General features: G+C 47.0%; 1 protein-coding gene and 1 pseudogene across 1 annotated transcript in view; one reads left to right on the top strand and one right to left on the bottom strand.

Annotated features, from left to right (window-relative positions):
- The window catches only part of LOC148501691 (vitellogenin-1-like), a 170,358-nt gene extending 148,239 nt beyond the window's left edge, over positions 1 to 22,119 (bottom strand). The window contains 4 exon segments of the mRNA XM_088450072.1: positions 4,595 to 4,846; positions 10,630 to 10,781; positions 22,031 to 22,079; positions 22,081 to 22,119. Of these exon segments, the coding sequence (XP_088306198.1) occupies positions 4,595 to 4,846; positions 10,630 to 10,781; positions 22,031 to 22,079; positions 22,081 to 22,104 (477 nt within the window). The 5' untranslated portion in view covers positions 22,105 to 22,119.
- On the top strand, positions 20,858 to 20,974 carry LOC148501692 (5S ribosomal RNA; annotated as a pseudogene).
- Positions 22,120 to 23,975: the final 1,856 nt, after the last annotated feature.

Genomic DNA, 23,975 nt, shown 5'->3' with positions numbered 1-23,975 from the left:
ATGCGTTTTGTCTGGCAGAAAACACTATCGTGACTTCATCAGGGGGTATGATAAGGTCATAATAGCCTTTTCTGCAAGACGAAACGCGTTGATAAACATCTTTATCTTCTAATAACCTGCTGCTGGCTAAGACCACCATGGCTTAACTAGCAGATTCTACTTAACATTTAACTAGCACCTTCTAGAAGATAATAGCTAGAATCTGACTGGTTGCTATGGGCAACATCTCCACTTCTAAAAACTCTCACTTAAGTAAATATACCCCCTAGCCTTGTTCTCTGCATATCGCTCACATCCTGAGAATCTTATTGGACACATGAGGGAGGGGGGATGAGGGGGGGTTTCCTATGTCTCATAATAGATACACACAGGAAGTCTTACGTCATTAACCCCTTCACCGCCGCCAGACGCACATCACTGTTTCCCAAGCAAATGACTTTATGTAACTTTTAAAAATTGTCACTCGATAACATTTAATAATCTGATACAACTTATATTCGCTTCACAAGTCCTGACATGTAAACAGGGCTCATCGATAGGGTGGTACATTATTATCTCGCTATTTTGCAGGGCCATACCTAAGACAAGACAGATTACAGATGATTTTTAGGTCTGTCTTTATACTATTTTGAGCTTTTACAGAACAAGGGTGTTCATGCAAACCAGCTAGTATTAGACTTGTACATATATACAGTATATATATATATATACATACACACACATATATATAGATCCATATATACGACACTCCGGAAAAAATACGCTTCAATCACATAGCTTAATGAAGCGACTTTTCGGCGCCTTTATTATCGCTTTTGTCAAGCCTATTACAAAAGAATAAAACACACAAATGTAACTAAATTAACCATTATGCCTCGTGTTTGCTATAACACCTAGTTATTATTAACATGAAATTATGTCCTTGACTTATCTCCTTGGAATACCAATACTCTTAGGGCCTGATTCAGACCCGCTCGCGAGCGCTGAGCACTCGCAAGCGGGTCGATGGTGCCCTAGTGCGCATGCACACGACGGAGGGAGCTCCGTCGTGCGCATGCGCGAGACCCGGATAGCGACAACTCCGGGTCTCACACCAAAGGGGGCGTGCTGTCAATGGTGAGTGACAGCACGCCCCCTTTGGTGGGCGTGCCGGAGGCGTGGCTGCCAGACAGAGGCGTTTCCATGGGAACGCCTACCGTCTGGGTCCGGCCCCACTGACATCACTAGTGATGTCAGTGGGAGTGATTTTGGCTCTGATAGAGCCAAAATCACTCCAGGGCTTCCGGTCACGGAGACCCTACCGCAGGGTCTCGTCGCAAGCCCGATGGTCGCGATGGTCTTGACCATCGCGACCATCATCATGGACGCTCGCATAAGCTGTGGGTGGTAACCCACAGCTATGCGAGCGTCCAGGAGGGCGCTCCAAAAAAAAAACAAAAACGCCCTGATTTAGAGCGGGCGCTCGTTCAGAGGGTCCAGCTCTGAATCAGGCCCTTAATACATACTGTATATACCACACTGCCAGATAATAAATACATCTATCCTTTTTATTTTGTATATTTTTCTGAACCAGTCGTTGCCTCTTTGTACCAATAGCCTACACTGACCCCGTTCTTGCAGATGATACTTTCTTGTTCTGTGGATGAAAGCTGCTTGCTCAGATTCTCAAGGATGAACCGTAACACGTGCAATAGCTGATCTCTGCGTCCTGACTATGTTTGTGCAGAAGTCTTATATTAATTTACATTACAGAATCTAATAGGTGCAGGGTGTCGAAAAGGGGCCCACACCCTGCCCCCATAGATCATACTAACCTCTCTGGATACCGGAGAACGGTGCTGCAGAAATCACCAGGAAAATGGCGTGGCCACCATTTTTCCAAAGACTTGCACATGCACAGTAGTCTAACACAGTGCCAGAGCTACTCTGCAACTCCACCGGCAGGCAGAGGAGGGGTCCGCATGTAGGCTGCACGTGGGACCCCAATTTTATTAAATCACCCCGCCCTGCCGCTCTCAATAACAAAAATGTTTTTTTCGCCGTCCAGCATTTTTACTATTCGCCTACTGCAGAGAACTGTCCCTAAGCTGACTCAAATCCTACAGAACTATATATTTCACCAGATTTACTAACATTTCTAAAAAAAAATAATTTAGCAAATTATAGCTACAATCTGATCGGCAACGCTTGCACTTTCTTCTCTTGAGACGTTTTAGTGATTCTGGGCCTGAATCAGAGCCACTCGTAAGCGGCAGCTCGTTCGCTACGAGCGATGTTTGCCCAACTGCGCATGCGTACGGATCGTTATACGCATGCGCGAGCCAGTCAGTGCGGTTGAAATTCATGTGCTCGCAAAATAGCGAATGCCTGCTAATTTGAGTGACAGAATGAGGCGTATGTGGGTGGTAACAGGGGAAGGTGCTTGAAAACGGGGAGTGGAAATCAGAACGCAAGCGTGCTTAAAGGTCAAAACGGGCGTTTTATGGGTGTGCATAATTAATACAGCAGCGTCATTAACTATGTCACTGGGTTATTTTATAGCCAGAACTGCTCGCAAGATTGTGGTAGCAAAAACCGACCACAAGAATAGCGAGCAGTTCATACCCTGTTCGATGTACTCGATTAATCTAATAAATAGCAGACATGACGTAGGATGCGAGCGGCCAGGGGGCGTATTTTTCCAAAAAACCACCGCAAGTTTCGTTCGCTCGTTCAGACCTAGAGGCGTGAACAGACCGCAAACAGCGAACGGTTCATTTGAATAGCCACCCCTATTTTCAGGACGAGCGAGCGCTAATTGCGTCCGGCTCTGAATGAGGGCCTCTATCCCTACGTGTGCTGATGTTGTCTACCTATAGCATACAGTACAAGTGAATATCAGCTATCTGCTTCCTATTCATAGATGTTTTAACAGTGTATAACGTAGGTTTGTTTGGTACTAAATTAATAAATATCTTTAATATATGTATAATAATAATTGCATACAAATCTTAAGCTTCTATTATAAAAAGTAAGAGGGTCCAAAAGGAAATTTATCATCTGATTATTTTCCCGATTATTTCAAATCTGATGTGACGCAAATCGCCGGAAATAACGCTAGACATTAGGTCTGGCTGGTTGGATTACTACCTGCCTAGGCAGAACACAGGGCCTGATTCAGAGACGGACGCTCTGAAAGAGTGCTCGCTCCAAATCACGGCGTTTTCTTTTCTTTTTGTGCGGCCTCCTGGCCGCTCGCATAGCTGTGGGTGACCACCCACAGCTATTGCGTGCAGCCAAGATGATGGCCGCGATGGTCAAGACCATAGCGCCCATCGGGGCTTGCGACGAGACCCTTATGGCAGGGTCACGTGGCTGCAAGCCCCAGAGAGCTTCTGTCTCTAATAGAGCTGGAAGCTATCCCACTGACATTACTGGTGATGTCAGTGGGTCCGCCCACAAACGGCAGGCGTTCGCTTGGGAACGTCTCCGTTTGTGAAGCCACCCCCCTGCCACGCCTACAAAACGAGGCGAGCTGTCGATCACCATCGACAGCCGCCCCTTAGTGAGCCACGGAGCGAGAGAATTTATCTCTCGCTCCGGGGCTTTCGCACGTGCAGTGCGGCTGCAGCGCGTGCGCAGAGCACACCATCGACCCGCTCGCGAGCGCTCAAGCGCTTGCGAGCGGGTTTGAATCAGGCTCACAATACAGAGCCACATTCATAATATGTATAGTATGAAGGCTTTACTAATGAATACTCCATTACAAAACCAAAACTGAAAGCAAATATTTATGGGGGCACAAATATTTAATACATTTGTTATTGAGGGTAATGTACTTTAGTAATACAGAGTAAAAAAAAATGGTACAATTTTTATTAAGCGGACAATGGTTAATAAATATTATTTATGTTTATTTCAGCGACAATCAATTAATTAATGATGGATGCACACTTAAAATGGGCGGACAGATTTATAGTTGTAACTCTTAATTGTAAATGAGGTCCACAGAACACATGAGCTCATTCAGACCCGCTCGCTAGATGCGTTCCCTCGCACCCATCATATGCAAATTGCGTAGGCAGGGCGATTGCACGGCAAGGCATTAACATGCCCACTATGTCTTAGAGTGCGATCGCATTGTGTATGCAGACGCCCACCGGCCTGTCTTAAGACGCCCACTTGCGCACGTCATCTTCAGGAAGTGTATGCAACCATCGGTACATCAGGTAAAATCGGATGCGATCGCAGCGCTTGAGGTTGACCATACCCTGCTGCAAGCACTGCGATCACTTTAGTGTAAAAACCAGCCAGGTGATGTGTACAATGACGCTCCCTCTAAATTATGCTCGCCTCTAAAACGCCGTTAAGACGCTCAAGCACGCCTGCGTTCCCACATCCACTCCCCCGTTATTAATGGCCAGCCCCTGTCACCACCCACAAACGGCTTCTCCTGTCACTCACTCTGCTGGGCTCTCTATGCGCAGCGAGCGAACGCATCCTAGCGAGCGGGTCTGAATCAGGTCCACAGTTAGATGATCAAAGAGGGAAACTTCAATAAGGATTAGACAAGAGCAACTAAATATATTATTTATTATGTATGCAAGTAACTTACCTCTTGCAAGCTATATGCATTGTGAGTCTTCTTTATGGTGAGCTGAAGAATATTTAAAATACCTCTCAGGATATTCACTGTAGTCTCCGACAATCCACTCACTAGGTGCAAATCGCCCACTTGACCGTGTCGATACTCAAACTTTATCGGCTTGACGAGCTGTTTTTCCAGTAATCTGGTTAATTTAGGTGAAGTGGTAAATTTATCTGTTGGCCAATAACCATTATAATCTTGCAGGTTTATGTTGCGTATCTGGAAAAAAATAAAAGACTTTACATTCTTATGATCTAATTTTATGAATGATAAAGTCCATGATTTTACTGTACTTTATCATTACACATGAATGGATACTTGGAAGAAATTCAGGTCCAACCTTAAAAATGAGTTCCCAGAATACAGAAGGACTTCTTTTCACGAAATCTGGAAATGTTTTTCCACTTAGTAAATATTGATAGACATCACCCTAAGTTAAGCCGTACCCCTGGGCACAAGCAGAGACCTGCGACTCTCAAACATGAGAACAGCGGAATAAGTGTGTTTTATGGACAAGGAGCATCCCTGAGAGTTTTTACCATCACAACCGGCTGCCAAGAAAGTTGAAATCATTCAGTCATAGGGGCCTATTCATCAACACTAAAATAACGTTTTTAAGGACATTTTCCTTAAATAACGTTATTTTGGTATTCATGTAGCCACTTAGCACAGGAGATATCACAGATATCTCCTTGCTAAGTTCCCCTGCGTTAATTTCCACACTCCCCATACATTAGTACATTAGTACATTAGTATTAGTACATTAGTACATTAGTATGGGGATGTGGAAATTGTGGTATTCATCAAATTCCGAAAATTATCAATTTTCGGAATTTGATGCAGTTACTATTCGCCACTGTGAGGTGGCGAATAGCAGAATCGACTTACCTGTATCAGCGTGTGCAGGTCCCCCGACGAGTCCCTCCGGCGCTCTGCTCCGTCCTCAGGCTCCGGAGGCTGGTCTGTCATGTGTGCTCCCCAGCAGAGCACAAGAAAGTTTAGAAGAAAAAAAAAAAAGTTTTTTTTTTCCCTAATCTCTCATGTGCTCTGCTGGGAAACCACATGACAGACCAGCAGGACGGAGGCGGAGGCTGCTGCGCGGACAGGTAAGTCAGGGGGGGGGGGGAGGTGAGCGGAGGGGGGAGGGGGGGTACACAAACTTAACGCATCTGTAGGCAGTGCTGCGCATGCGCTGGTTTTACAGATGTAACAGCGCATGCGCAGCACTGTTTCCAGATGCGATAAGGTAGTGTAGGCAGGAAAAGTATCTATTTCCCGAAAAGCTGTCATCGCAAAAATGACAGATACCGGAATAGATACTTATGGAGAGGTGGAATGATGAATTCCACCTATAATTAGCTAGAACTCCATGAGAGTTCAAAAGCTAATTATCTCCAGAGAAGTTTTATGTTTAATGAATAGGCCCCTTATTAATACATTGCACATTTCCATTGCGTGGGGTTTGCCCATCAGAAAACTTTTCAGTGTCTATCTTTGTATTATTTAAATGTTTTACATTGAACTTGGTAGCGACCATTAAACAATGAACCTGTTGTGGGTCTGTTTTTGTTTTGTATGACGGCGTTAACAACACATATGTTCTCAATTCACAACATGGGGACTGCGTGTGAACCTCCGGCCGGCTGTGGCCAACCAACACAGTTTAGTAAACATGCTTAACATGTAAAGTGAATGGCGTGGATTTCCTACCCTCCAACATGACCCGTTCCATGAGGTACAAAACGCTCTGCTCCCGGACTTTCCACCTAGTGTATGATTGCAGTCACCTGTGTTGAACTAGGTAATAGATGAGACAGGTGTTTCAGCACAGGTGTCTGCAATCATACATTTAAAGGGAAGTCCAGGAGCAGAGCATTTTGTACCTAATGGAACGGGTCATGTTGGAGGGTCTGGGATTGTTATGTACTTTACACAATGTATTTACCTATAAATTTGTTTTTGTTGAAATATATTTTTGTAAAAATATTAGCGAATGATGACGTACTCATATAAAAGTTCTGTTCTTTATAATGTACATACAGGTGCCAAACAGCCAGAAGACCCCTATGGGATCTTACTGACAATATACTGCACGGCCGCCCTCGTTTTTGTTAAACAAACAAAACATAGAAATGCGTTAATGTAATCCGGGTTGCTCAGTGCCTCATGAGCCCCAGGAGGTAGAGTAGGTTGTCTAATACACAGGTTCTCAAACTCGGTCCTCAGGACCGCACACAGTGCTTGTTTTCCAGGTCTCCTCACACCATACTTGCCTACCCTCCCGCTTTGGTCGGGAGCCTCTCGACCTCCCGGGAAGGCAGGCAATCCTCCCGGCCCCCGGCGATGTGCCCGCACCCCCCCGCGCCTTTAGGTACAAACCCTGGCAGCAGGGGGGCCGGTGACGCGATTCGCACTGAATCGCGTCATCGTGGCTCCTCCCCCGCTGCACAATGCCATTAATCACGGCATCGTGAAGAGGGGGCGGAGCCACGATGACGCTATCGCGCTGTCACACCCCCATGCTCCGCCCCCAATGCTGCGTCATGTGCCGGGCCACGCCCCCTTTGGCCGCGTCACGCCCCCAGCCCTGTAAACCCGACATCCCGGAAGGAGGGAGCCAAATGTCAGCAAGCATGCCTCACACTCACAAGTGAAATAATTAGCTTCACCTGTGGATCTTTCAAAATGTGTCAGTGAGTAATGAATACACCTGTGCACCTGCTGTGTGACCTGGAAAACGTGACCTGTGGGGGGTCCTGAGGACCGAGTTTGAGAACCACTGGTCTAATGGATAAGCCGAGTACGGGAACAGCTGTCGGCATTCAGCACACCTGATCGTGTAAGATATTCTTCTGCCCTGTTGTGTGGCGTACCAATAAAGCTTTGTGATCTTATTGATTGTGCGCAAATGAAGGGGGAGATTTACCAAAACCTTATAAAGAGGACAATAGCCTATAGCAACCAATCAGATTATATATTTTATTGTATAGAATGTACAAAATAAATGATAGCAGGAATCTAATTGGTTGCTATGGAAAACACTTCAACCTCCCCCTAAACGCTGAACGCTATCCTGAAACACTTATACTGCCACACAGTGGATATTATCAGGCTTGGGGGGGGGGGGGATTCAATTAGGAGTGACAAGTTGAGTTTTGGGGAACAGCGTTCGCAGGTGCGAACTTTTTACACATAAGTGCCTATTGCACTATCCAATTCCCGGAGTGGTCGCACATTCGAAAACTCCATTGACAGAAACCGGCAAAAAGTTTTCACCATCTCAGAGCAGGTGAAAAAATGTGCAAAGTCCCTATTTTGGGCTAAAAATGTAGGGACTTGGGGGCTGATTCAGGTTGGTTCGCAAGGCTGCGTTCGCACGCACCCCGCTCGCTGCGAAAATACGCAAATGAATGCAATCGCACGGCAACCGCAGCTCTATACCAAGCCGCCCACTTCCCATGACACGCATCCGCAAGTCAGCGAAAACATCGGTAACATCGAGTAACATCGGAACCATCCGCACAGTTGTGGTTGACTTGACCATACCGCACAAATTGCTAAACTTCCTCTCGCCATCTAGACTTCTGCCAGTGTATGCTATCGCAGGGGCTTAATTATACACGCCCCTGTAACGGAGTTTAAACGCCCAGGCACGCCTGCGTTTCTCTGACCAACCCCCGTCACCACCCTCAAACGGTCAATTTCTGTCATTCACTGTGTGAGGACTCTGCGTGCTCACTGCGATCCTGCCGTCTTATACACGTGTACATAATGCATACATCGGCTGGCTGCGTGCGAACGAACGCGGCCAGCCGATCCAACCTGAATCCTACCCTTGGTTCAGAACCCTTTGAACACCTCCCCTAAAGAATAAATAGGCAAAAAAAAATTATTTAACTTAAGTCCCCGTAATAATGACGGCATTTTTGGGGTGAAAATGTAAAAACTGTTGAAAAAGTGTTTAAAGTACTGGGTCAGGTACTTTGGGGAGCTGTATGGATGTGACAGGTATATTGGGGGGCTGTATGGATGTGACAGGTATATTGGGGAGCTGTATGGATGTAACAGGTGTTTTAAGGATTACAGGTGCATGCAGCAGGTGTATTTTTTAATTTTTTTTATAGTGCACTTTATAGACACAAAAATATACTAGCACCCATTTTAATGTACCCCCAATTTAACTGCAGTAATTATTTTCTCCAAAAATATTTTATTTTATCATTTTTCCACACTTATACAAATACACATATAACAGCCATTTCACACAATTTAAAAACCAAAAATACTTTTATTAGGCCTAGTAATACACTTCTATATTGATTTCCTATGTCAGTTAGGCTTTTTATGGGGTACAGACTGATTTCCCCAAAATGTGCTGTACTTTTTGCTAGTTTCGCCATGGGCAATTATCGCACATATGCATTTCGTGTGGTTTGTAAATGGATAGGGTGAAAAACGGGAGCGCGCATTGCGAAAACACGCAATTATATCGCACCAAAACTGGCAATTAGGTTGAAAACTTCTCCGGCGATAAGTTTTCGCTTTATCGCGGCGAATTGTATACCGCCCTTGGTGTGCAGCTAACTACAGGGAACTAACCTAATACCCCTTTTACACCGGAACTAAAATCCGGGTTTTTGAAGGGTTAACCCGGGCAGCTCCCTGGTGTAAAAGGGGAGAGAGTTGGATCGCCGGGTCGAGTGACCCGGCAATCCAACCCAGGTAACTAGCAGGGTTTAACACGGGCGTAGCCTGGAGCGCTGCTAGCCGGCCGATTGGTCCGGCTTCAGTGGCGCTTGGAGATGACGTCATCTCCAAGCGTCCACTTTCACTCCGCAAAAGCCGGGTCTATGCAGACCCGGCTGCGGTGTGAGCGGCGCTGACTCGGGAATATCCCGAGTCAGCACCGGCAATATTCCGGGTCTGATCCGGATAGGAACTTTGGGCCTTGTTCAGACCCACTCGCGAGCGGCTGTCCGCTTGCAAGTGGGTCGATGGTGTGCACTGAGCATGCGCACGACGGAGGGAGCTCCGTCGTGCGCATGCGCGAGACGCGACGAGCGAAGGACTTTACTTCGCTCGTTGTGTCTGATCAAAGGGGGCGTGCTGTCGATGTTGATTGACAGCACGCCCCCTTTGGTGGGCGTGCCGGGGGCGTGCCTCCCAGACGGGGGCGTTCCCAAGGGAACGCCTACCATCAGAAGCCGGCCCGGAGTGATTTTGGCTCTGATAGAGCAAAAATCACTCCGGGCCTTGCGGTTGAGAAACTCAACCGCAGGCTCCGGCTCGCAGTGGCGATGGTCGCGATGGTCAAGACCATCGCGACCATCAACCTGCACGCTCGTATAGGCTGTGGGTGGTGACCCACAGCTATACGAGCGTCCAGGAGGACGCTCCATTTTTATGGAGGAAGGCCCTCATTCAGAGCGAGCGCTCTGCTCAGAGCGTCCGGCTCTGAATGAGGGCCTTTGTTCCAACTCCGGGTCAGACCCGGAATTTAGGTGGAAAAGGGGTATTACAGAGGGAGCTGAGTGCCACAATGTCCCCTCAACAAAGAGAGTGCACTGCAAGCCATCCATAGATCATATGAGAGCGAGAGAGAGAGAGAGCGTAGACACGTGCACACGTACACTGTATGTGCGTAATTTGGCAATTCAGCATTGCAATTACAGTCTGAAGCTATGACAGCGGATGATTGAATAATTGATGATTGAATAATAGCCTGGTGTTCAGTTTCTCAGCAATTGCATTGATCCAATAAAGGTTTGTTGTTCAGTTCAAATTATTTTCCTATGTGTTGCCGAGCAGAAAGCAGAACAAATCCGTTAAGCCCATGACTGGTTGATAACTATCTGGCATATGTTAGAAATTGCATCAAGGGCACTTCCTAAAATAATAGATGTAATTGCATCCTGTCCATGCAAGCAAAGCAGAAAATGAGAGTTTTCTCTTCTTGCGCAATTTAATGATGAAATGAGAAACTTGTGTTTCCATCTTCTTACCTTGAGGTAATAGAGCCTGGGAGCAGCCGCACTGATCTCCACCCTGCACCGTATTCGAATGCCAGACTTTGCGAATCCATCTTCCGGCAGACCACTCAGGACCAGGCCCTCATAGTCGTAGCAGAACTTCTTACTGCTAGAAAACTCCAAATCTGGAGGGGAAAAAATAAATAATTTAATGCAGTGTTTTCCTGGCTTTTCATTCATTTCACTGTGTAACCGTCACCTGCTCACACATTTTGTGGCCTATCTATTCAGCAGGATGTTTAGAGACCAGTGAGGCATGAGGCACATAGTGCCTCAGTTTTGGCACTAGCTCCTAGTTAATTGATACATATTGGTTGAGCAAACAAAATTGCTGTCTAGGAGAAGTTCACTTTAAAGATGTTTTATAATCAAGCACAACTATTTTTGAACTTTAAAAGCTGCATACACACGTAACAATTTTGTTACCAACGATTTCCTGAACGATTTTATGAACTATTTTCTGTCAGATTAAAGTGCATACACACGGTCAGATTTTTCTTCAGATCTGAACGATAACGATTTAAAAAATCGTTCAATCGTTCATATCTGAGATGCCTGAACAATGGGCCTGACTCTGAATCAGGGCCCTCCTACCTTTTTTTGGAGCGTCCTCATGGACGCTCGCATAGCTGTGGGTTACCACCCACAGCTATAGCGAGCGTCCATGATGATGGTCGCGATGGTCTTGACCATCGCGACCATCAGGCTTGCAACGGAGACTCGGCGGTAGGGTCTCGCTGCCGCAAGCCCTGGAGTGATTTTGGCTCTATCAGAGCCAAAATCACTCTCACTAACATCACTAGTGATGTCAGTGGGGCCGGCCCCAGACGGAAGGCGTTCCCATGGGAACGCCTCTGTCTGGCAGGCACGCCCCCAGCACACCCACCAAAGGGGGCGTACTGTCAATCAACATCGACAGCACGTCCCTTTTGGTGCGAGACCCGGAGCGATGGAGAGCCCGTCGTTCGCCGGGTCTCGCACATGCGCATGACGGAGCTCCCTCCATCGTGCGCATGCGCAGTGGGGGAACATCGACCCGCTTGCGAGCGTACTGCCGCTCACGAGCGGGTCTGAATGACCCCCAATGAACGATGCACGTTCCCGATGGTCAGATAACGATATCTGACATCTGATGTGTTTGCAGTCAGGCCCTCATTCAGAGCCGTACGCTCTGAGCAGAGCGCACGCTCTGAATGAGGGCCGTCCTCCATAACTATGGAGCGTCCTCCTGGACGCTCATATAGCTGTGGGTCACCACCCACAGCCTATACGAGCGTGCAGTTTGATGGCCGCGATGGTCTTGACCATCGCGACCATCGAAACTGGGAGCCGGAGCCTGCGGTTGAGGTTTTCAACCGCAAGGCCCGGAGTGATTTTGGCTCTATCAGAGCCAAAATCACTCCAACTGACATCACTAGTGATGTCAGTGGGCCGGCTTCTGACGGTAGGCGTTCCCTTAGGAATGCCCCCGTAAGGGAGGCACGCCCCCGGCACGCCCACCAAAGGGGGCGTGCTGTCAATCAACATCGACAGCACGCCCCCTTTGATCAGACACAACGAGCGAAGGAAAGTCCTTCGCTCGTCGCGTCTGGCGCATGCGCACGATGGAGCTCCCTCCGTCGTGCGCATGCTCAGTGCAGAACATCGACCCACTTGCGAGTGGACAGCCGCTCGCGAGTGGGTCTGAATCAGGCCCTCAGACTTGGATGTTTCCATTCACTTTACTGCAGTCAAAAATCGTTCAATCGTTGAAATCGTTCAAATCTTTGGTAAAATCGTTCAAATCGTTCATCTGACAAATCTGACCGCGTGTATGCACCAATATCTGTCAGATTTTTTAAAGTGTAAAGAACGATTTTTTGAACTACAAACGATTTTTGTAACTTCCCTTAATGAAACTCGTTCAGTTGGTCAGTCAGAATGAACTACAAACTACAAACAGGAACGCGCATGAACGATAATCGTTCATCGTTATAGCTCAGAAACTGATCGATTTTTTCAACAATTGAACGATAACGACGTCGTTATAGTTAAATTGTTCAAAAAATCGTTACGTGTGTATGCACCTTAATGGAGCATACACACGGTCAGATTTGTCAGATGTGTCAGATGAACGATTGAACGATTTGAACTATGAACGATTTTTGACTGCATTAAAATGAATGGAATCGTCCAAATCTGACTGGAAACACATCAGATGTCAGATATCGTTATCTGACCATCGGAAACGCGCATCGTTCATCGTTCAGACATGTCAGATATGTCAGATTTTCCTTCAGATATGAACGATTTATTAAATCGTTATCGTTCAGATCTGAGGAAATATCTGACCGTGTGTATGCACCATAAGATGTATTGATATTTCCAATGTACAAAATGTTTGCTTATAGTAAAATGATATAATAATTGAAATTAAAAGCAAAGGATTTTTAGTCACATGACTTGTCCAAAAAATTATTATTATATTATATTATTTTTTTCTATAATGCTATATGATACTACTAAACAAAAAAAAAACTTTAAATGTAGATATATACAGTATACAGTATAAAGCGCAAAGCTCATAGACATAGCTAGACATTCAACCTCAGGGCCTGATTCAGAGCTGCTCGTTCGCTACGAGCGATGTTTGCCCAACTGCGCATGCGTACGGAGCGCGAACCAGTCAGTGCGGTCGAAATTCATATGCTCGCAAAATAGCGAATGCCTGATATTTTGAGTGACAGAATGAGGCGTATGTGGGTGGTAACAGGGGAAGATGCTTGAAAACGGGGAGTGGAGATCCGTACGCAGGCGTGCTTAAAGGTCAAAACGAGCGTTTTATGGGTGTGCATAATTAATACAGCAGCGTCATTGACCACGTCACTGGGTTATTTTAGAGTCAGAACTGCTCGCAAAATTGTGGTAGGAAAAACCAACCCCAAGAATAGCGAGCAGTTCATACGCTGGTCGATGTACTCGATTAATCTAATAAATAGCGGACATGACGTAGGATGCGAGCGGCCAGGGGGCGTATTTTTTCAAAAAACGACATCAAGTTTGGTTCGCTCGTTCAGACCTAGAGGCGTGAACAGACCGCAAAGAGCGAACGGTTGATTTGAATAGCCACCCCTATTTTCTGGACGAGCGAGCGCTAATTGCGTCCGGCTCTGAATCAGGCCCTCAGTTCTGGTAAAATATTGTATTACCTCCTTTCTGCAATAGAGACAGAAAACAGCCTCTCCTCAGGATGACAGAAAAACTGAGGGAAATATTTAGTTAAGGGCAAACAACCGTATGGCCAACTAAAACAGGTGTCTATGGGAATAGAACTTTGCCCAAAGCATCATGGGTACTGCGGGAAACCTTGTTGTGTCATCGCTGTCTCAGGATCACAGTAATATGAAAGCAATTCAGAAAATGAGTTATTCCTTGAATAAAGTATTTTTTTTTTCTATGGACAATAGTTTTAAATATTTAAATGTTGTTTTCTTATATTTTTCTACTTTCGAAAAAACTTTTTTACTGACAGCGGGCCTGATTCGTCACGGATCGCAACTGCGTGAGTTAGTATTGCGATCGCTCTGTGATCACTCACGCAGAAAGAAAGCTATCGCAGAGTGAGTGACGGAAGATCAGCTTTGGGGGTGGTGACGTGGGAGTGGTTGGGGAAACGCAGGCATGTCTGTACAATTGAACGCCATTGCATGGGCGTGCATAAATTAGCCACTGCGATGGCATACGCAGCCTGAGTACTCAATGCGTGCGAGTAGAGAGATATAAAGTACCAAACAATCAGCTCCTGTCATTTTAAAGGTGGTAAATTTACAGTGCAACGCTTTTCAAAGCCGCCATGTCTTCGGCAATGGCGGCCGCTGGATTTAAAAGGGCAATTATGCTCAACACAAAAAAAAGAGCATGTTTTTTATTGAATATACTGTAATCAACCCTTTAAATCCAGCAACCGGAAACGTGATGGCTTTGAAAAGCGCCGCAAAGTTAACTGAGCCCTGCAAGTCTTTCACCAAACACACTGACAGCTCCGTGAGAGAAGCTTCGCTCACTCCACAGAAACATCGGATGAAGATATCTGTTAAGTATAAATGCTGCGGTTATTTCATTGATTTTATTAAGCCCAATGATACACACACAGCCCTTCATGTATGTTACTGTCAAATGGTGACTTTATTCGCTTTTTAAGCAGTTTTACAATTTTACCACTAATGCAATAATCCCAGCAGAAAATCATGGAACTCTAAAGACACATTGGTCATTTACACAGAGGTTTCCAATGGGTGATAAATAGGGTGACAATTAGGTGGGAAAGACAATTGTTCACATTTCCTTGGCCCACTTAGCAATGTACTGGTGACCAGCTGGGATGATAACAGCTTCTTCCAAGATCTGCCAAAGCGTTTCGGCCAGCAATATACATATAATATGATTTGTATATCTTTTCTTTCTGGTTCAGTGGATCTGTGTAATATAATTTTGGTGAGTTCCTCCAGAGTCCCGGGTGAGGAGGTCACCCTCTGTAACCCGCACAATTGCCTAACAAATCATGGCATAGAGCAGTGGGGTTTCACAACCCACACTTGGCCCAGAATTGAAAACTCTGGTAAATATGCTTCCAAACACCGACACCCTCTGGGCTCCTGTAAAAACGAGGTCATATTGCAAAGAGCAAGAGTCTTTGAAGCGAATTTCGAAACTTTAAATGCCCGTAATGTGCCCCCACCGACCCGTGAATCACAGTCTAATGTCTTGTGTCATCGTGGTGCAGTCATGGGCCGAGCCTCTCCTTATGTCTCTGCCAGCCAGCCTCCCCTTATGTCTCTGCCAGCCTTCCCCTATGTCTCTGCCAGCCAGTCTCCATTTTGTCTCTGCCAGCCAGCCTCCCCTTATGTCTCTGCCAGCCAGCCTCCCCTTATGTCTCTGCCAGCCAGTCTCCCTTTATGTCTATGCCAGCCTCCCCTAATGTCCCTGGCAGCCAGCCTCCCATTATGTCTCTGCCAGCCAGCCTCCCCTTATGTCTCTGCCAGCCAGCCTCCCGTTATGTCTCTGCCAGCCAGCCTCCCCTTATGTCTCTGCCAGCCAGCCTCCCCTTATGTATCTGCCAGCAAGGCTCCCCTTATATCTCTGCCAGCCAGCCTCCATTTATGTCTCTGCCAGCCAGCCTCCCCTTATGTCTCTGCCAGCCAGTCTCCCCTTATGTCTCTGCCAGCCAGCCTCCCTTTATGTCTCTGCCAGCCTCCCCTTATGTCTATGCCAGCCAGCCTCCATTATGTCTCTGCCAGCCAGCCTCCCATTATGTCTCTGCCAGCCAGTCTTCCCTTATGTCTCTGCCATCCAGCCACCTTATGTCTGCCAGCCAGCCTCCATTATGTCTCTGCCAGCCAGCCTCCCCTTATGTCTCTGCCAGCCAGCCTCTCTTACATGTCTGCCAGCCTGCTGCTCCTTATGTCTCTGCCAGCCAGCCTCCCCTTATGTCTCTGCCCGCCAGCCTCCCCGTATGTCTCTGCCAGCCAGTCTCCCCTTATGTCTCTAATAGCCAGCCTCTCTTATATGTCTGCCAGCCAGGCTCCATTATGTCTCTGCCAGCCAGCCTCCCCTTATGTCTCTGCCCGCCAGCCTCCCCTTATGTCTCTGCTAGCCAGCCTCCCCTTATGTCTCTGCCAGCCAGTCTCCCTTTATGTCTCTGCCAGCCTCCCCTAATGTCTCTGCCAGCCAGCCTCCCATTATGTCTCTGCTAGCCAGCCTTCCCTTATGTCTCTTCCAGCCAGCCTCCTGTTATGTCTCTGCCAGCCAGTCTCCCTTTATGTCTATGCCAGCCTCCCCTAATGTCCCTGGCAGCCAGCCTCCCATTATGTCTCTGCCAGCCAGCCTCCCATTATGTCTCTGCCAGCCAGCCTCCCATTATGTCTCTGCTAGCCAGCCTTCCCTTATGTCTCTTCCAGCCAGCCTCCCGTTATGTCTCTGCCAGCCAGCCTCCCCTTATGTCTCTGCCAGCCAGTCTCCCTTTATGTCTCTGCCAGCCTGCCTCCCCTTATATCTCTGCCAGCCAGCCTTCCCTTATATCTCTGCCAGCCTGTCTCCTTTTATGTCTCTGACAGCCTCCCCTAATGTCCCTGCCAGCCAGCCTCCCGTTAAGTCTCTGACAGCCAGCCTCCCCTAATTTCTCTGCAAGCCAGCCTCCATTATGTCTCTGCCAGCAACCCTCCATTATGTCTCTGCCAGCCAGCCTCCCCTTATGTCTCTGCCAGCCATCCTCCATTATGTCTCTGCCAGCCAGCCTCCCCTTATGTCTATGCCAGCCAGCCTCCATTATGTCTCTGCCAGCCAGCCTCCCCTTTTGTCTCTGCCAGCCAGACTTCTCTTATGTCTCTGCCAGCCTGCCTCCCCTTATGTCTCTGCCAGCCAGCCTCCATTATGTCTCTGCCAGCCAGCCTCCCCTTATGACTCTGCCAGCCTCCCCTAAAGTCTCTGCCAGCCAGCCTCCCCTTATGTATCTGCCAGCCTCCCCTAATGTCTCTGCCAGCCAGCCTCCCCTTATGTCTCTGCCAGCCTCCCCTAATGTGTCTGCCAGCCAGTCTCCCCTTTTGTCTCTGCTAGCCAGCCTCCCCTTATGTCTCTCCCCTTATATCTCTGCCAGCCAGCCCCTGTTATGTCTCTGCCAGCCAGCCTCCCCTTATATCTATGCCAGCCAGCCCTTGTTATGTCTCTGCCAGCCAGCCTCCCCTAATATCTCTGCCAGCCAGCCCCTCTTAAGTCTCTGCCAGCCTCCCCTAATGTCCCTGCCAGCCAGCCTCCCATTATGTCTCTGCCAGCCAGCCTCCCCTTATGTCTCTGAAAGCCAGTCTCCCTTTATGTCTCTGCCAGCCTCCCCTAATGTCCCTGCCAGCCAGCCTCCATTATGTCTCTGCCAGCCTGCCACCCCTTATGTCTCTGCTAGCCAGCCTTCCCTTATATCTCTACCAGCCTGTCTCCTTTTATGTCTCTGACAGCCTCCCCTAATTTCTCTGCAAGCCAGCCTCCATTATGTCTCTGCCAGCAAGCCTCCATTATGTCTCTGCCAGCCAGCCTCCCCTTATGTCTCTACCAGCCAGCCTCCATTATGTCTCTGCCAGCCAGCCTCCCCTTATGTCTCTGCCAGCCAGCCTCCATTATGTCTCTGCCAGCCAGCCTCCCCTTTTGTCTCTGCCAGCCAGCCTTCTCTTATGTCTCTGCCAGCCTGCCTCCCCTTATGTCTCTGCCAGCCAGCCTCCATTATGTCTCTGCCATCCAGCCTCCCCTTATGTCTCTGCCAGCCAGCCTCCATTATGTCTCTGCCAGCCAGCCTCCCCTTTTGTCTCTGCCAGCCAGCCTTCTCTTATGTCTCTGCCAGCCAGCCTCCATTATGTCTCTGCCAGCCAGCCTACCCTTATGTCTCTGCCAGCCAGCCTCCATTATGTCTCTGCCAGCCAGCCTCCCCTTTTGTCTCTGCCAGCCAGCCTTCTCTTATGTCTCTGCCAGCCTGCCTCCCCTTATGTCTCTGCCAGCCAGCCTCCATTATGTCTCTGCCAGCCAGTCTCCCCTTATGTCTCTGCCAGCCAGCCTCCCTTTATGTCTCTGCCAGCCTCCCCTTATGTCTCTGCCAGCCAGCCTCCCATTATGTCTCTGCCAGCCAGTCTTCCCTTATGTCTCTGCCATCCAGCCACCTTATGTCTGCCAGCCAGCCTCCATTATGTCTCTGCCAGCCAGCCTCCCCTTATGTCTCTGCCAGCCAGCCTCTCTTACATGTCTGCCAGCCTGCTGCTCCTTATGTCTCTGCCAGCCAGCCTCCCCTTATGTCTCTGTCCGCCAGCCTCCCCGTATGTCTCTGCCAGCCAGCCTCCCCTTATGTCTCTGCCAGCCAGCCTCTCTTACATGTCTGCCAGCCAGGCTCCTTATGTCTCTGCTAGCCAGCTTCCCCTTATGTCTCTGCCAGCCAGCCTCCCCTTATGTCTCTGCCAGCCAGTCTCCCTTTATGTCTCTGCCAGCCTGCCACCCCTTATGTCTCTGCCAGCCAGCCTTCCCTTATATCTCTGCCAGCCTGTCTCCTTTTATGTCTCTGACAGCCTCCCCTAATTTCTCTGCAAGCCAGCCTCCATTATGTCTCTGCCAGCAAGCCTCCATTATGTCTCTGCCAGCCAGCCTCCCCTTATGTCTCTGCCAGCCAGCCTCCATTATGTCTCTGCCAGCCAGCCTCCCCTTATGTCTCTGCCAGCCAGCCTCCATTATGTCTCTGCCAGCCAGCCTCCCCTTTTGTCTCTGCCAGCCAGCCTTCTCTTATGTCTCTGCCAGCCTGCCTCCCCTTATGTCTCTGCCAGCCAGCCTCCATTATGTCTCTGCCAGCCAGCCTCCCCTTATGTCTCTGCCAGCCTCCCCTAATGTCTCTGCCAGCCAGCCTCCCCTTATGTATCTGCCAGCCTCCCCTAATGTCTCTGCCAGCCAGCCTCCCCTTATGTCTCTGCCAGCCTCCCCTAATGTGTCTGCCAGCCAGTCCCCCCTTATTTCTCTGCCAGCCTGCCCCCCCCTTGTATCTCTGTCAGCCAGTCTCCCCTTATATCTCTGCCAGCCAGCCCCTGTTATGTCTCTGCCAGCCAGCCTCCCCTTATGTCTCTGCCAGCCTCCCCTAATGTGTCTGCCAGCCAGTCCCCCCTTATATCTCTGCCAGCCTGCCCCCCCTTGTATCTCTGTCAGCCAGTCTCCCCTTATATCTCTGCCAGCCAGCCCCTGTTATGTCTCTGCCAGCCAGCCTCCCCTTATATCTATGCCAGCCAGCCTTTGTTATGTCTCTGCCAGCCAGCCTCCCCTTATATCTCTGCCAGCCAGCCCCTCTTAAGTCTCTACAAGCCTGACGCCCCCTTAATGTCTCTGCCAGCCTGACCCTCCCTTAATGTCTCTGCCAGCCTTCCCTTAGGTCTCTTCCAGTGGTGAACAAGCCGTCCACTAGGCGAAACGCGCGTCCACTGACAGAGGTCTGGTCAGTGCACAGACCGGACTCCAGTACTGTGACCCTGATACGTATATATACCAGGTGCCTGACTGCCGTGTCAGTGCAGCTTCTGAGCGCCACAATCTGGGTGGGAGATACTTTGTGCTAGTACAGCGTCATGGTGTATTTGCAGCCTGACTTTTTCTTTTTACAGCTGTCTGGCAGTTATGTGGAGGTAACCTGTGGATACATTACCTTATCTGTTGCTGTTTCTCTTTTACCCTGATTTTCTGTTGGATCAATAGGGACTTTCAATTTCTCCTTCCAGTGATGATTCCTGGAAATGGATATATCGCGGGGAGGGTCTAATGTCCCATGTTCTATATATGCTATATGTAAATCTGCTCTTTGAGAGATTATATTTGGTCATGTACTGATATGCATTATTAATATCATGTTGTGATTCATGCATATGTACATATGAGATTGTTTCCTATGTGACACCTGTGTCCATGTTTTAGGTCACAATAATGTGATCATTCCCAGATTAACTGATATAGAGTTTCCATTAGTAATAATGGGATTTAAGTTACCTTTGAAGCAAGCTGAGAAGTAAATATTACTTGCTTTCTTGCCCTGATTTCTACCTCACAGCGGACGTAACTGTTCTGAGATCATTTGCTGTACTAGGTGGGAACTCCACTGGGACCACCGATGTAATTCTGAACATGCTCATTGCACTGCGGGCTGTAAATATACCAGCCTTAAACGAGAGCTATGTAAAGCTTAATCTCCATATAAAGTAAATATTATTGTCCCAACAATCTCTGTCCTCATGGTCCTTGCAGGTCCAGGCACACAGGGGAAACATAACTACAGAGTGGACGTGTGGGTGGTGATATTCAGTTTTTATTGTGATATCCACATAACACAGCAACATATATTCATGTATGATTTAGTCCAGTGTGATACGGACAGATATACATTAGCGGATCTATTATCATTTACACCCTATGAGGTACTTTTTGCTGCATCATACAGAGTTTGCAACATGTAAATAGGAACTGCACAAATGCCAGACAATACGTATGTGATATCTCGACCAAATTATGATTTACCTGTGATACAATTAAAGTCTGCTCATGCAATACTTTTATTGAATTCTGCATTATTTATGTAAATAAAGTGGACTCCTCTTTTGAGATAGTCCTTCAAACACTTTACTGTGTGTATATACTGGGGCATCCAGACTCGAACTAATAAAATACCTACAGCCACCTTACTGGATGTGCCCAATCTCCTCTGATCTAGGAAGCCATACAGCATTGGGCCTGGTCAGTACTTGGATGGGTGACCACCTGGGAATACCTGGTGCTGTAGGTTGGGCACCTAAGAGGTGGATTGGGATAGAGTGATCACACAGCTTAGCGGTTATATGGTAACATTCAAGAGTCTGTTAACCTCAGGGTCACTATGGGTATCATCTTCATGCATAACTGTCATATGGTATGAACATGATAATTAGAATTTCATCATAATTATTTAGGAGATTAATCACCCGGAACAACTTTGAATATTTCGCCACATCCATATATTTCGGTTTAGCGAGGAGATTTGAATAATTATAATAATTTTCATTAAAGGTTACATTTTATATACATTTTGACGTAAGAGTTCCCCAACAACAAGCCCTTTTTGTTTCTTCTTTTTTCTGTACTGTGTATGATATATTTTGGGCTTTGGGAACACCACCAACAACATGCTATGTTACAGTATAAGTATTGAGATACAATATGGTAGGTTAGCACTAATTTGTTTGACAATATGAGGTTCTGTGCGGCACCCTCCTCCTTTGGCCCATAGCAACCAATCAGATTCTAATTTACACTTCTCTGGCACCTTCTAGAAGATAATAGCTAGAACCTGATTGGTTGCTATGGGCAAAATCTCCACTTCTAAAAACCTGCACTTTAGTAAATATACCCCTAGGTGCTTGAGAACACATCTGTATATAGGTGTTTCTGGTTTGAATTATTAACTCAAAATAAAAAAAACATCCAAATGACCTCTCTGTACAGTAACAGAAGTGGAAATACAGTTTCTGTTATGTATTCATTGGGATAAATGTTTCTGCAACAATGTTTCCAACGTAATTAAACACAAAAAAATGCATGAATGAGAAGTTGTTGTATATTCTGTATCAACAGGTGCAAAATCAAAACTTTATAATTGATAAGAGAATAGAATAAAGTGTGACTTACTGTACAGTACTTACCATACTGATGATGATGATGATGATTTCCTAGAAATAACAAACAAATTGAATATAAAATGATTGTGTTTCCGCTTCTAAGATTATGTTGTTATGTTACGTAATTCTGTTGTATATTATTTTTACATTATACATTTATGTTTCAAATAAAATGATTTTAAGCTTACCGGCTACAGCCAAGGTAACAGTCAGGGCGAGCACCGTGCCCCACATGGTGATAAGTGACTGAGGTCATTCCCATGTCTCCTCTTTTATATGTTGGGTCAACTGGGTCATGTGAATTTTTGGAAAGGTACACTGATGAGCAAGCAAGATTTTGGACAATCCAAACATTAAGCAAATAGCTCAGGTAATTCAGTCTTTCGCTTAGAAATTGGACTTTTCCAATGGGCTGAATTGAATGTATTATTTTCAAAGATTAGTAGCCAGAAATATACTCCAATGTATATTAGGGAGAAATAAATGCTTTGCCTGTGCCAGTGAGACCTTCTCGCAGAGCCATGTTTGTTTGGACTCCTGTGGGGTAAAGTCATTTTATTTTTGTGGCCAAACCCCGTAAGAGGGAGGATGCATTTAATTTCAGACCCCCTTTCCCCTCTGAATTAGAATGTTTGACTTATGACAGATCAGATATTGGGATGACCACTCATTACCTGTCAATAGCTATTGGAAGATCAGGTAGGAATAACTGAGGCCTGTAGACCAGCAATGATCAATATTCTTCTACCTTTGATCCCAAAACAATTTAATCACTTGATTGCTCTGAAATGACTTTTGAGTTATTGCTGCCATCTATGATTTTTTTTATTTTAATGAGAATCTGTGTGTCTGCAAGCGGGAAGCCATATTCATGCCAGTCTGCACAACCGTCATCATTAGTATCACCACGTGCAACACGCCCACGCTAGGTAGTAAGAGATCCATCTGAAACAGGCTTCAGGCGGATCACACGGAACTCCAGCCACTGTTCATCCAGATCTAAAACCAGATCTGCACATGTGTGTACATTTATGCAATTCTTAGAAGAATATGCCATAGGCAACTGCAGGGGGGTTTCCGGTTGCCATGATGACAACAATAGAAATAGCATATAATACTAACTGCATGTTTTTAAGATCCTCTCAGAGTCACAAATGAAATAATTATCACCACCTGTTGATCTTTTAAAATGTGTCAGCCAGTAATGAATATAGGGCCTAATTCAGCAAGGATCTCAAAATTGCGATTACGCAGGCAGACGGCTGTTTGTTGCATTCTATGCATGTGGATGCATCGCTATACACATGCGCAAACCAGCCATTGCAATCGGGACTGCAATCGCAGTGACTATGCAGACCCATCATAGAGTGATTGACAGGAAGTACCTTTTGGGGGAGGAGACGGGTGGTCAGCAAAACGTAGGTGTGTCAGGGCGTTTGAACGCCGTTGCTGGGGCGTGCCTAAATTAGTCACTGCGATGGCCATACACAGCCTGAGCTCTCGCTGCGTACCGGAAAGTTAGCAATTTCTGAGTAAGGTCAGAGCTTGTGCAAGTGTGCGTGAGGCTACGATGTTACTCCATGTTACCGATGGTTTCACAGTCTTGCTAAGTATTACGGATGTGTGTAAGGTAATGTGGGTGTCCTTATGTTGTGCGATCGCAGAGAATTAGCATACCTTCACAGTGAGACTGCGTGCAGAATCGCATCCGCGATCACATTTGCGATCCGTACTGAATCAGACCTATAGTTGTGCATCAACTAGGAGATCTGGAAAACATGCATTGTTATGGGTGCGCTGATATAGACCATTTATAGGGTCAATTATTAATACTGTATAATATACACTATCATAAGAAGACCGATCTGTACATCTACTGTACGTCCAGGGCAGCGCTACTGTAGGTTCTTTTTCTGCCCCCTCCCACCAGATTCCCAATTTTGCCCAAATGCTCTGGAATGGAGCCAACATCTGAAATAAAAACATTCAGCGCAGGCAGGACGGCCTTACTGACGCATCTAGGGCCAAATGGAATAAGGTGAGAGTTTTCTCACACGTTATAAACTCGGCCAATGTAATAGAGTCTGAGAACATACAAACTCTCGTGTTTTCAGACTCAAAAAACCTCTCACG

The sequence above is a fragment of the Taudactylus pleione genome, unplaced genomic scaffold, assembly GCF_031769625.1.
Source record: "Taudactylus pleione unplaced genomic scaffold, aTauple2 ptg000506l, whole genome shotgun sequence".
Lineage (NCBI taxonomy): Eukaryota > Metazoa > Chordata > Amphibia > Anura > Myobatrachidae > Taudactylus > Taudactylus pleione.
Note: the sequence above shows the minus strand (reverse complement) of the source record. Positions and strands in the feature narration are given on the sequence as shown.